The 12136-nt window shown below is 62.8% G+C and overlaps 1 protein-coding gene across 18 annotated transcripts in view; it reads right to left on the reverse strand.

The window, feature by feature from the left end:
* Positions 1-5301: 5301 nt before the first annotated feature.
* The window catches only part of CASZ1 (castor zinc finger 1), a 156977-nt gene continuing 150142 nt past the window's right edge, over positions 5302-12136 (reverse strand). For 16 of the 18 annotated variants that reach the window (XM_036855103.1, XM_036855217.1, XM_036855207.1 and 13 more), the window contains 3 exons: positions 11977-12128; positions 11665-11806; positions 5302-8927 (listed from right to left, as the gene is read on the reverse strand). In XM_036855103.1, coding sequence (XP_036710998.1) covers positions 7828-8927; positions 11665-11806; positions 11977-12128 — 1394 coding nt within the window. In that variant the 3' untranslated portion in view covers positions 5302-7827. Of the gene's footprint in view, positions 8928-9310; positions 10882-11664; positions 11807-11976; positions 12129-12136 lie in introns of those variants that run through there. The other 2 variants (XM_036855246.1, XM_036855236.1) reach the window with 2 other exon arrangements.

The following is a 12136-nucleotide window of genomic DNA, read 5'->3' on the forward strand; positions in this document are numbered from 1 at the left end:
CACAGGACGCTCCTTCTGGGAGCACTCGGCTCCCTCGAGCCCCCAGTGCTGTGGCCCGGTGTGCGGGGGTCAGAGGGCCTGGCCCCGTCCGGTGCCTCGTGTAGACAGGGGCTTTGGAGACAAAGTGCAGGCACCCCGGCCGCCGCGGAGGTGGAGCTGCAGCGGGTATGTACCCTCCGGGGAGGCCCCGGCCTCCTGACCGCAGCGCTGGCCTCCCACCCGCCCGGCCCTGGGGAGGGAGGAAGCCGCTGGCCGAGGGTGAGAGACTTGGCATGGGGGCTGTTTTGTCTCAGAAAACATTACCCCTCCTACCCAGGCCCCTTTTTCGGGCTCCCGCGGTAAACTCCTTCCTGGCGCTCAGGCAGGGGGCCCTCGCCCTGACTCTCTGAGTGTCCAGCCCGCCGGCCTGGTTTCCCAGGTTTTGTCTTTGATGCTCATAACCTCACGTGATGTCCCGGCTCGTGCTCCCTAGGGGCAAGCAGAGACGCCCCCCCCCCCCCACCGTTGAGTCACCTCTGCCTCTTGCCATCAGCGAAGAAGCCAGGTTTCTCCATCCCCAGGGGCTCCCAGCCTGGTCTGGACGAGGGGCCCAGCGTCTGGGAGCCCGGCAGGCAGACGGACCTGGGATGACAAGCAGAGGGCTGGTGGCTCGGTTGGAAGCACCCCTGGGCCTCGGGGGCCGGAGATGGGGTTTCCCCGCTCTGCCCTCCTCGGGGCATGGAAGCCCGGGTCCCGCGTGGGCCGTCTCGGGGTCTCCCCCTCTACTTGGTGACCGTTTCTCGTGGCCTCTAACTTTGCAGAGGTCCCTCCTGCAGTGGGACCAGACGGGGGGAGGGGGGCAGAGGGCAGATAGCCTGGGACGGAGACGCAGCCAGAGCTGCTGGCGCGGGGCAGCGGGCACTCGGGGGACCTTGTGGGGTGTGTCTTCCCCAACCTGGGGGGTCGGTTGTCTCGCAGGTCCCCGGACTCACTGCGGGAGAAAGGGACGAAAACCTGGGCCCGGGGGCCTTTTGCCCTGCGGGTCCTGAACGCCCGATTTCAGCTTTTGAGGACAGAGAGTCTGGCGTGATTTCAGGGAGGGAAAAACCCCTCCCCAAAACGGCGTGAGTGCTGCCTAATAAAGGCAGCTGCTGGACGGAGGGAAAACAGCCCTTTGAAAAAAAAGCCTTTCATTAGAAAAATAATGCATTTCATCCAAATAAGGTAAAAATATTTGGAATGGGGCAGAAGTGAGCAGCAGGCAGCGCCTGTCGGGCCCTTTCTGGAAGGGATAAGATTATTAAGCTCAATTACAAAGTATTTTTGTAGAGTCTTTTAAGAAAGAACTCGCCCAGTGCGCAGAGGCTGCAGGACGGCCCTCTGGCCCCCGAGGTCTCCCAGCTGGCCCCGGGAGGTTCGTGGGCTCTGCCTTGGGCAGGGTCCTTCCTCAGGCAGCCCCGGCTCCCCGGCGCTTTGCGACGCGCCCGGAGTGGAGCGGGCGAGGCTGCTGCCCGGCTGGGTCGGCCTCCTTCCGCAGGAGCCGGGCAGCCGGTGTCCTGGGACACCCTGGCGGGGAAGGGCAGCGTTGTGGGTCGGGGGAAGGGGATGCTGAGTTTGTACATGTTCTCTGTTTTCATACCATGGGAGCACACATCAGCTGTTGAAAACATCCAATCGCTGTTGAAGGGGCTAGAGGATACAGAATTCCTCTCCCACCTCCACTCGGTTCACAGGTGTGCACACGTCGTCTCTCTCTGTCTCTTTCTCTCTCTCTCTCTCTTTAATAAAAACGGGAAGTTGTTCTGCAGTGTTGTGTGACTTGCTTGTCTCACTGAAAGTAAAGCGTGTGTCCTCGGGGGCTCACACCAGGTGGGAGGAGAGGGGTTCTCTAGAAGGCGCCTCTCCTGGCCTCCCCCCGTGCTCAGCCAGGACAGCGAGGTGCCGGTTCTCGGCCTGGCCCAGGACCTCCCTCTCCTCTGGTGACTGTCCCTTCCTGCCCCAGGCTCAGCTTCTACCCCAGCCTCAGCCCCGCCTCACACCGCCTCTGCCCCAGACCCAGACAGGTTCTGCCCAAGGCGGAGGAAGAGCAGGCGGGAGACTGGCCGACAACCTGATTCTCAGGACTTTACTTAATCCTTAGTGTTTCTTCGTCTGTTTGCTTAAAGTTGCTTCTGCCAAGGCACCCAGAGAAGAGGGTCGGAGTCTCCACACAAAGCAGGCAAGAAGGCGCCAGTGAAACCCCAAAGGTTGCCGTGGCTCCAGCTCACCTGAGGGTGGACCCAGTCCTGGCTGACCCCTCCCTGTCCGGGCACCTCCCTGGCCCCTGCTCCTTCACGCTGCACAGGTGTTTCCCACCCCCGGGGATCGGCCACCCCACGCCAGGGACAGACACCTCCAGGGTGCCCGCGGTGCTGGTGGGTGACCGCCACGTTCTCCACCGAGAGCTGGCACGTCCTCCCCCCCACTTCCCAGCCCCGCCCTGGGCTCCAGGCACGCGCTCGAACTCAGAGAGGAGTTTAAATCTCCAGCCGTGTCGTGTCGGGTGCTTTTCCCTGAATAGTGAACAAACCTTAATAGTTTACTTCCATCAAGCACTTTAAAGCTCATACTGCTCTGGAAGAGGAGATGAGATTTTATTATCATTTCATGAGGATGCCTGCAGCCTTTCCTTGCCCAACAGATCCTGGGAGGATCTTCTTTATAGTGAAGGGGTCACATTTTAAAACACATCTTGGAAACTCAGGTGCCCAGCCCTCCACGTCCCGGCCCGGCAGCTCTGGGAGGATGTTTCCAGGGCATTAGTTCCAGGGTGCCCTGTAGATCCAGGGTGTGGCAGCCGGACCTCAGGGAGGCTCTGGGCAGGGCCTTGGGGCCCTTTGATGGGGAAGAAGCCTTGGACTCGCCGAGGTCCCGGTGTCTCCCCTGAGTGGCGTGGGTGCAGGGCTCACAGGAAGAGAAGCCTCTGGGTCTGGCCCTGCGCTGGCTGTGCACCCTGGGAGGCGCTTCCTGTCTGCCCCCACCCCGCAGAGGGTGGGGCGGCTCCTCCCGGCGAGGGTGGCACAGGCCTGGCCCTGTTCATTCCCGGCAAGGTCCCCAGGACTCCAGCTGGTCCGAGGGGCCCTGCTTCCTGGAGGCCTTCCTGGGGGCAGCAGCACTTCCACTACCCCTGTGCTCTGAGCCAAGGCCACCTCTCGTGGAGGCGAGCAGAACGACAGGCTGTCTGTGCCCGGGGCGACGGGACACGCGGGCCACGCCGCCCGGAGGGCACTGCCCTGGTGCGGTGGGTCCAGGTGGGCTGTGAATGCCGAGGCCCGACTCCCTTGGGTGACTCAGTTGCTGGTAGCACCTAAGCCGGGCCAGGTGTGTGGGAGGTGGGCAGGTGACTGAGCTCAGTGCGAGCCTGTGCGCGGGTTCGGGCTCTTTCCAAGAGGTTACAAAACTCTTGAATTTGCCCCAGTTGGGGTGTAGGAGCATCACACCACCACAGCTAATTAAATTCCGGAATGAAAACATGTTTTACTGCGATTCCTACCGAGCCCAACAAGCCACAGGGAGCAAGCACGGTGCGGCCTGGGCCCACTCCGCACCCCTGGGGTGGGCCCCGCCCTCCTGGGGTCACAGTGGGCTCGGGGGACATGGTCTCAGTGGGCAGTGCCTGGGACTGAGAGCTACGGGCTGGCCTGCGCGCAGCCTGCTTACGTGTCACGGGCCCGCGTCTCTCTGAGGCTCGGCTGAGGGCTGCCCTGAGACCCAGCGCCCCCTTCCCTGGGCCCCGTCTTGTCCTGAGCCGAGCCTGGAAGCTGGCCCTGCCCTCAGCTAGGCTGGGCCTCCTGTTGACCACGTATGGGTCCACTGAGGTCCATCCGGCCCCAGAAGGCCTGGGGGCCGCTGGGGAGGGGGCAGTCTTGGGGGTCTCCCCGGCCCCGCAGCAGTGACCAGAGGGAGCTCTGTGTTAGCACCACCCACCCAGCCGGCGGCGGCGGCGGCGGCGGCGGGCTGCGCTCTGGGCCTGGCTCCCTGCCTCCCCTCGGGCCCTGCGGGAGGGCCTGGGAAGCTCCAGTAATGGTTTTAATTTGTTGAACTTGTGTTTTATCCCATAAATTAGTCACTTTTATTTAACAGAATCGAGATATCCACAAACAATAGGCGAGTTCCAACTTGAACATTTTAATGAGACAGAAAAAAGTATATATGTTCGCGTCTGTTACAAACGTATTTATGTAAATAGCCTGTGGGCCGCGTGCCAGGAGGAAAGAAGAAAGGGAAGGGCCCTCTGTGCTGGGGGGGCCTGGGTTAGAAAAGAGGCTTTTGTGGTGGAAATGACGTTGAGCAGGGCCCCCGTAGTGGTGCAGCCCCTGCACCGCTCGCTCCCCCTGCTGTCCCGGTGGTGACACCTGGGGCGCCGCTGGTGGGACTTCACCTCCCCAGGAAAAAGGGGTGTGCTCCTTGCAGGGATGTGACATCCACTGAGATTCTCCACGAGGCGGAGGAGCGTGCAGGGCCTGGCACACACATCTCCTCCCCAAGGCCCTGGGCCACCTGGCCACCTGGAAGGAGGTTAGCTCAGGGCAAGGCTGCCAAGATGGCACAGATGAGGAGGTTTACTGAGGAGGGGGTCACCATCTAGAAGCGTCAGGGCAGATGTGCGGCCTGCACTCTGGACGGGGCCTGGCCGTAGCGCTCTAGCCACCCATGCTTCTGAGGGAGCCCCAGCCGTGGTGCCACCGGGGTCGCCAACTCAGGCAGGCCTGGGGCTGGTGGCTACGGACCTAGGAATTGGCCCCCGCTGGCTCTGCCCCTGCGTGCTCCGGGCAGGAGTCGAGCCAGCATCCGGATCGGATCCGGGTACGCGCCGTTCCCAGCCCGGGCAGGTCCCTGCAGGAAGGAGGAAGGAGCCGAGGGAGGAGGCAGAGGGATGACCCTTGCCAAGCGCCTGCCCAGTAGCCCTGGCTGCGCTGGGAGAGAGCCGGCCAGGCTGGGGGCCTCTGGAGCCCTTGCCGGAGGCCTGAGGCGTCTGTGCCAGGCATCTCCTGAGCCTCCGTGGGGCCTTCAGGCGGGGCTGGGGCGGGAGGCCGGGCGGGGCCCAAGCCCCCCACCATCTGTTCCCGGCAGCCCAGGAGGACGTGGCCCCCTCCCAGGGGTGAGCCCGGTCTGCCCCCTTCCCTGCCAGGGCTGAAGGGTGACCGACACCCTCCTCCCCTCCCTGCCTTGGCACATGGAGCCCGGCTGGCCATGGTGGCCGTGCCACCCTGCACAGCTGGGTCCCCGCCAGCCGCTCGGGACTGACTTTAAAAATAAAAGATAACTTGATAGATTTTTTTTCCAGTTTTTATTGAGTGAAAATGTCAAACCTTGCATCAGTCATGAAAAAAAAAAAAAAAATCAAATAAATAAAACACATATATTAAATTTCTAATAGCACTAAATTCAAGTGGAAAAATATTCAGTTCTTAATAACCAGGTGCCGAGGAGACCAGATTCAAGTAATCAGAGCACACGCTGTTCAGTTCGGTTTTCACGTTCTGCGTTTTCGTCTCAAAACCTCTCTATATATCTCTATATATCTATATATGTATATACATATAGATATATACACACACATATGTGCATACATATTATTTTATATTTATATATATACACATACATAGTTATAAAACATTAAAAGAGCATTGGTGGATCAAGCATTGTTTTCCCCACGGAAAGAAAATAAAACAAAAATTACACATTAAAATTCAAAATGAGCTAGCAATGGCTTATCGTCCTAGTGTGCAATATGAAGGTTACAAAAGGCTAGACTTCGCACTGTCGGCATCTTCTTTTTTTCTTTTTTTTTTTTTTTTTTTTTGTTTGATTTTGCTACATTGAAAAAAAATTTTTTTTTTTTTTCCTTTACAAAACTCCTTCCACAGACTCCCCGGTTCTGTGGTCGGGCACAAAGTCTGGGCGAATGCTCAGCAGCAGCACGTGGTGCCCACAGAATTCAGGAGGCTCTGCTAGGGGCTGTTCTAGAAAACCATTTGTTTCCTGTTGAATCAGGTACACTCCTTCTGACCACTCCTCCCTCCTGCTCCCTCTCCAGTTCAGATGGTCCTGGCTTTCTGGCTGTGGGCAGCCAAGAGGACAAAAAAAAAAAAAAAAAAAAAAAAAAAAAGAAAGAAAGAAAAAAAAGAAAAAAGAAAAGAAAAAAAAAGTAAACCACTGCCCCCTGCAGCTGGTCAGGCTCCCCTTGGAGACCTCTGGGGAGGAGGCTCTGGGAGACGGCCCCTCCCCCAGGCTGGGCCTCGCGCTCTCCCTGTGGCCATGTCACAGGGCCCAACCTGAGACAGGGCTGGTGGCCCGGCCTGGAGTGAAGATGAACAGGAGTGGCCTTGGGCAGCCTGCCCTCCGTCCCCGTCGCCCTCAGAGCCATTGGCCGGGCACGTACCTGCCAGGTGGGCCCTGGCTCTGGGCTCGGTGACCTCACCGCTGAGGGAGGGTGGCAGGGGTGGGGGGCTGGGATTTGCAAAAGGAACCAAATCAGGGTGGGTTGCACCAGCAAAGAAGTATCCCAAAGAAAATAATAAAACAAACTGGGAAGAAAAAGCCCTATAAAGCCACACGCATAACCAATAGAGAAAAAACTCAAATGTTAAATTAACTACAAACTTGTATCAGTAATAACAGTCCTTTTTTCTTGTCTCTACGAAATTCAAGTTAAAAGTTGGAATCACGCAGCTCCCATCAGTGCTAGTGTAAAGACGGACAGCCTCAAACTGGTAAGGCCTCTAAACGCTAAACAAAACCCCACGTGAGCAATTGCACTCGGGTCTCCAACCTCAGGGCTGGTCCGGAGGCGGTCTGCGCTCTAGCCGCCCGCCTGCTTTTTTTTTTTTTTTTTCTTCTTTTGTTCTATGTAGAATAATAACCTTTACAGGAAAAATACTGTACAACTTTCTCGTATTTTTTTCCATGTTGACTATTAAAGCCCCAAACAGTCGCATCCTTCCTGTTCTCACCACCTGGGTGGCAGAGACGCCCTGCGGGCCCAGCAGCCCAGCACCAGCGAGCAGACGCACCCCTTCCCAGGCCCCAGCCCTCGGGACGGACACCCCGACCAGGCCCCGCGCTGGGGGCAGAGTGACCCGGAGCTCCCCGCTCTGTCGAGTCCAGGAGGTTCCCTCCGCGGTCCCTGTAGTGTCGCCCGCCGGACGCCGCCTGCCCCGCCCTCCCCCCAGGGCCGGGAGGGAGGGTCTTAGCTGCACGAATGGGAGGCCCTGCCAGGTGCCACAGGTGCCGGCCCGCCTCCGGTGGTGAGGGGCGGGGGTCGCGGCGACTCCCGGTGCCCGTCCCAGCCCTGAGCAATGAGGAATCCCACCGGCGCGCTCGGGGGGCCCGGGGTCCGGCGCGGGGAGGGCGCGCGGGGCAGCCGCCCGGGGTCGCCGCCCTCCTCGCCCTCCGGGCCTCCTGCCCCTCGTTCCCACCCCGGACAAGAGCACCTTCTATTTCCCTGAAGAAGATCCCCGAACTGCGGCTGAGGAGGGTCCCGGGCAGCCTCTGTCCTTCCGGCCGCCCAGCTGCCGCGCGGGCGGGGCGGGCGGGCGCGGGGGGGCAGCCCCGGAGCACCAGAGGGAGGCCCCCCGCCTCTGTCCTGAGACGGACTCGGGGTCCGGAAGCACCGGCGGGGCGGCCCCGGGCCCGGAGCGCCTCCCGACGCCGGGGCGCGGCGAACACCTAGCTCTGTACAAGGGAAGCTTTACATATAAATACCGTTTCTTACAAAATTGATACTAATAATAACAATAGGATAAAGCGGCAAGATCCCGAGGGCGCCGGGCGCGGCCGGCCCCCCACGCGCCACGGGCCCCGCGGCTACGGGGAGGCGGCGGCGGCGGCAGGCGCGGGGCCGGGCGGCGCGGGGGCGCCGAGGGCCGCCAGCTCCAGGCTCCGCGCCCCCGGCCCCGCCGCCGCCGCCTCGGAGAGCGACTCCTCCGAGTCGGTGCGCAGGTCCTCGTCGTCGTCGTCGTCCTCGTCGTCCTCGTCGTCGTCGTCCTCGTCGTCGTCCGCCTCCTCCTCGTTCAGCTCCAGCTCCTCCTCGTCGTCCTCCTGCGACGACTCGCCGGCCGCGGGGCCGGGCGCGGCGGGGCCGGCGCGGGGCCCGGGGGCGTCGGGCGGGCGGGGGTCGCCCGCGTCGTCCGGCCCCCGCCCCGGGCCGGGCAGGAAGAGCAGGGCTGCAGCGGGCTCGGCGCCGGGCGGGGGCGCGCCGTCCAGGCTGGCGGCCGGGCCGGGCGCGGGGCCCTCGGCGCCGGGGGAGGCGGCGGCGGGCGGCTCGCCGCGCTCCTGCTTCTCGTGCTTGCGCTTGTGCGAGTCCATCTGCGACATGCCCACGACCGTGTGGCGGCAGCCGGGGTAGGTGCAGTGGAAGTGCGAGCACTTGAGCTTGTACTTGCAGTCGGGCACGGCGCAGTCGGCGCTCGAGCTGAACTGGCAGAAGCCCGCCGCGCTGATCACGTCCTGCTTGCCGTGGTGCTTGCGGTGCGCCGTGACCTTGGTGCTGTCGGTGCAGCGGAAGCGGCAGCGCAGGCAGTGGAAGTGCGTGCTGGTGCCCGAGAAAGGGCAGTCGGCGAAGTGGCAGCTGAGCGAGGCCTTGAAGCGCTTGAAGTCGTCCAGCACGAGGTTGTCCACGCGGTCGTGGTGCTGCGCGTGCTTGTACATGTGCGTGCGCCCGCAGAACTTGTAGCCGCAGTTCTCGCGCGTGCAGTGGTAGTGGGTGACCTTGAGCGAGAACTGGCAGGCCGCGTCCTTGCAGTCCTCGTAGAGGTCGAAGCGCCGGAAGCCCTCCAGCATCATGCCCTCGTCCAGCATCTTGCGCGAGGAGGCCGTCTTGCGCCGCTTGCCAAACGGTGACATGTCCTCAATGATCCAGAAGCGCTTTTTGGCCCCGGAGGCTGTCGGCATGGAGATGGTGTTCCCTGGGGAGGGGGGCTTGGTCAGCGCCCACGTGCGCACCCTACCCAGGATTACACCCACGCGATGTCCCCGATCTCGGCGCGGTGGGCGGTGGGGGGGGGGGGTGCTGCCCTCGGGGACAGCTCCGCTTCCCGTCGCTCTGGGGGCCTCTCCCAAGACCACCCCTCCCCCCCCAGGATAGCTGGGGAGCCCCAGGCTTCCCCCTTCGTCATCCGCATCTGCAGGCTGACCGCACCGGCCCGCCCTGGTGGGTGGCGGAGCAAGCAGCTCTGGGGGATGTGGGTGGGAAGTGAGGACACGTCCTGGCGCTAATTGAAGCTGAAGGGGGAATCTAGGTCGGCAGAGTGTAATTACCCAAGTTGGACGGGGGCCAGGACACCATCACGCACCCGCCTCTAATGAGGGACAGGCCGGCTCCTTCTGCCCGCCGGCTAACCAGTTTCCCGGGCTGCCGGCCTGTCTGCGCCTGGGACCAGCCTACTCGCAACAGGGATGCAGAGCGCCCTGGGGCTGTTTGGGGCTGTAACTCCCCGCCCCGAGGCACACCTTCTCCTTGGTACCAGAGGGTTCTTTCAGGTCTTGGGGTGTCCCGCCCCCAGTGAACTGGGAGAGGGCAGCTCTGCTGCAGGGCCAGGACTGGAGCCGGGGCTCGGCCCGCGGATGGGCTCCACCTGTGCCCTCCCCCTCCTGGTCCCAACTGCTTCCCTGGGCTTAGGATGCCCCGTTGCCGGGGCCGCTTAATCCACTGTGTGGTTGTGCTTCCCGTTACTCCTTTTCTGCACAGGCAGCCGGGGAAGGGGTGGCCGTCCCGGGACTCCCTGCTCCACGCCCCAGGCCTAGCCCTCCCCAGAGTGCGGGGTGGGCACCCTCCGGGCTTCTCCCACGCGCTGACCCTCCCGGCCCTCCCAGAACCTGCCGAGAAGGCTCAGCCCAGGCACCAGCCCCTTCCATCTGGGGAACAGACCCAGTCCCCGCCTCAGCAGGTGGAGAGAACAAGGACTGTGAGGGGCTGGGGTAGCCAGCAGGGGGCAAGGAAGGGTCTGGGGCCTGGGGATCCGGGTGGGTGAGGAGTGGCTGCTTTGGGTCGGAGGTCACAGGGCTCTGGCTGGTTATGTCAGCGACAGAACAGGGGCTGAATTCCCTGAGGAGGAACCCCCTGCCTTGCTCCCTGCCATTCCCCTGGGCTGGCCCAGTGCCTGGCAGTCGGGCAGAACGTGAGGTAAGAATGCATGGAGGAAGAGGCAGAGCCAAGGTGGTGATGGCACCAAAGGGCAGGGGAGGGCAGGTCCCGTGCCTGCCAGGCGGCAGGTACAGGGTGGGGCTGGGAGGCACCTCTGCCGTGGAGCACTGCCCGCGGCCTGGGCCTCTTCCTGCTTGGCTCCGGGGCTGGGGGCTCAGGCTGGTGTCAGGATCCTGCAAACCTGGGCGGGTCCCAGGCACCAGCAGCTTTCCCAAGAACATCTCTGCCCCTCTCTCGTGCTGGGCCCCGGGTGACGTCCTCAGAGCAGGAGGACAGGCCCTGCCTTGCCGCAGGGTTAGGGGGGTGGGGCGGGCACGGCCATCGTGGGGTTCTGGCCAGTCGCTGAGCTGGGGTGAACCCCAGGGAGCCCTGGCAGTGATGTTCTGGCCTGCCCAGTGCTGGGCAGGAGCCGAGAGGCACTGTCCTCGGGACAGGGACCAGGCTCTCTGGTCTTGGCGGGTGCTGCGCTGTGAGGGGTGCAGAGTGGCCGTGTCCTTGACCCAGCAGGCCACAGAAAAGGGTCAGATCCTGGACCGTGGCCTCGAGGCTCGGCCAGGGTGACAGACAGCGGTGGAGAAGGCATGTGTGAGTTACCTGCGGCGTCCTGAACTAGGGGGGCGTCACTTTTTACTGGAGTTGGAGTGGCAGTGATGGGCGGGAAGCTGGGCGGGCTGCTGATGGGGTGGGCCAGGCCCCGGGTGGCTCCGAGAGTAGCACTGAGCAGAGAGTATGAGAGACAGGGTGGAGAAAAGAGGCATGGGAGGGAGGGGAGGGGCGCCCGGAGCGCGGCCGGAGAGAAGGATGGGGGCGGTGGGGGCTGCGGAGCCACGCGGGCAGCCTCGGCACCAGCGGCGGCAGGAGGAGCAGGAGGAGGAGGAGGAGCCGGGCAGCCTGGAGAGGGTGGAGAAAAGCAGAAAAAAAAAAACCAAAACAAAGAACAAACAGAAAAGAACCAAAATGAGAAACCCAATGGCAGAAGCAAGTATGATATGAAAATACGTGGACAGAGGAGGAGCAGACAGACGCCACGAAGAAGAGAGGGGAGGAGGCGGCAGAGGAGAGCGAATGGGAGGGAGAGGCGGTGCAGGGAGAGGCCACGGCGGGCTGGGGAGGACCCCACTCTGGGGCCCAGGGACCGTGCTGGGGACAACGGCAGAGGGGCCAGAAGAGGGCCCGGGGCTGGGCGGGGCCCACCTGCCCCTCTGGCTGGGGGCTGTGCTGCTTTATTCTGTAGCTCACAGCTCAAGCCCGGGTTCTCTCCTGGAAACGGAAGCCGAGGGCAGAGTGCTGGGGAGATGGGCAGGGTGGCAGCAGGCGGGGACCCACGTCCCCCAGACCAGCCAGCTCTGCCACGGCCTGGCCCGTCCTCCTTTGAGGCCACTTGAACGTGAACCTCCTGTCCTAAGCCAGACCCAGCATTGCTGGGCCTCGGAAGGAGGGGCCTGTCCCAGGCTGGGCGCTCCCGGGCCCCCGCTGTCCCTTCCTGGCCGCCCGCTCACCTGCTGCGGTGCTCTCGTTGCCCACAGGGGTGCTGGAGCAGCTTCGGTCCATGGTGGAGGACTCAGAGGACATGGCGCCCGGGCTGCAGCCAGTGTAATCCATGTACTCGTCCGTCTCGGTGTCCATCAAGCTCGGGGGGCCCTGAAAGGAAGTGGGGGCCCTGAGGAAGCTGGGCTGGGGGCTGTGCTGCCCACAGGGGCAGGCTGTCGCTTTGGGCGGCCTGGCCCACCACCCGGAAGCAAGAGCGGGACACGAGTGATGGCCTCTTGCCACCCCGGGTCGGGGAGCGGCAGCCTGCCCGCCGGGCTCACCTGGGAGGAGGGCACGCGATCGAAGTTCTTCCCCAGCATCCTCCTCATGTGCTTCCGGGCGTGGGAGGTCATCTGGTGCTTGAGGAGGAAGGAGAACTGGCAGCCCTCCCGGATGCAGTGGAAGTGGCTGTTCACCTGGTTGTACTTGCAGCCTGTGGAC

The sequence above is a fragment of the Balaenoptera musculus genome, chromosome 1 (assembly GCF_009873245.2).
Source record: "Balaenoptera musculus isolate JJ_BM4_2016_0621 chromosome 1, mBalMus1.pri.v3, whole genome shotgun sequence".
In the NCBI taxonomy this organism is placed as follows: domain Eukaryota; kingdom Metazoa; phylum Chordata; class Mammalia; order Artiodactyla; family Balaenopteridae; genus Balaenoptera; species Balaenoptera musculus.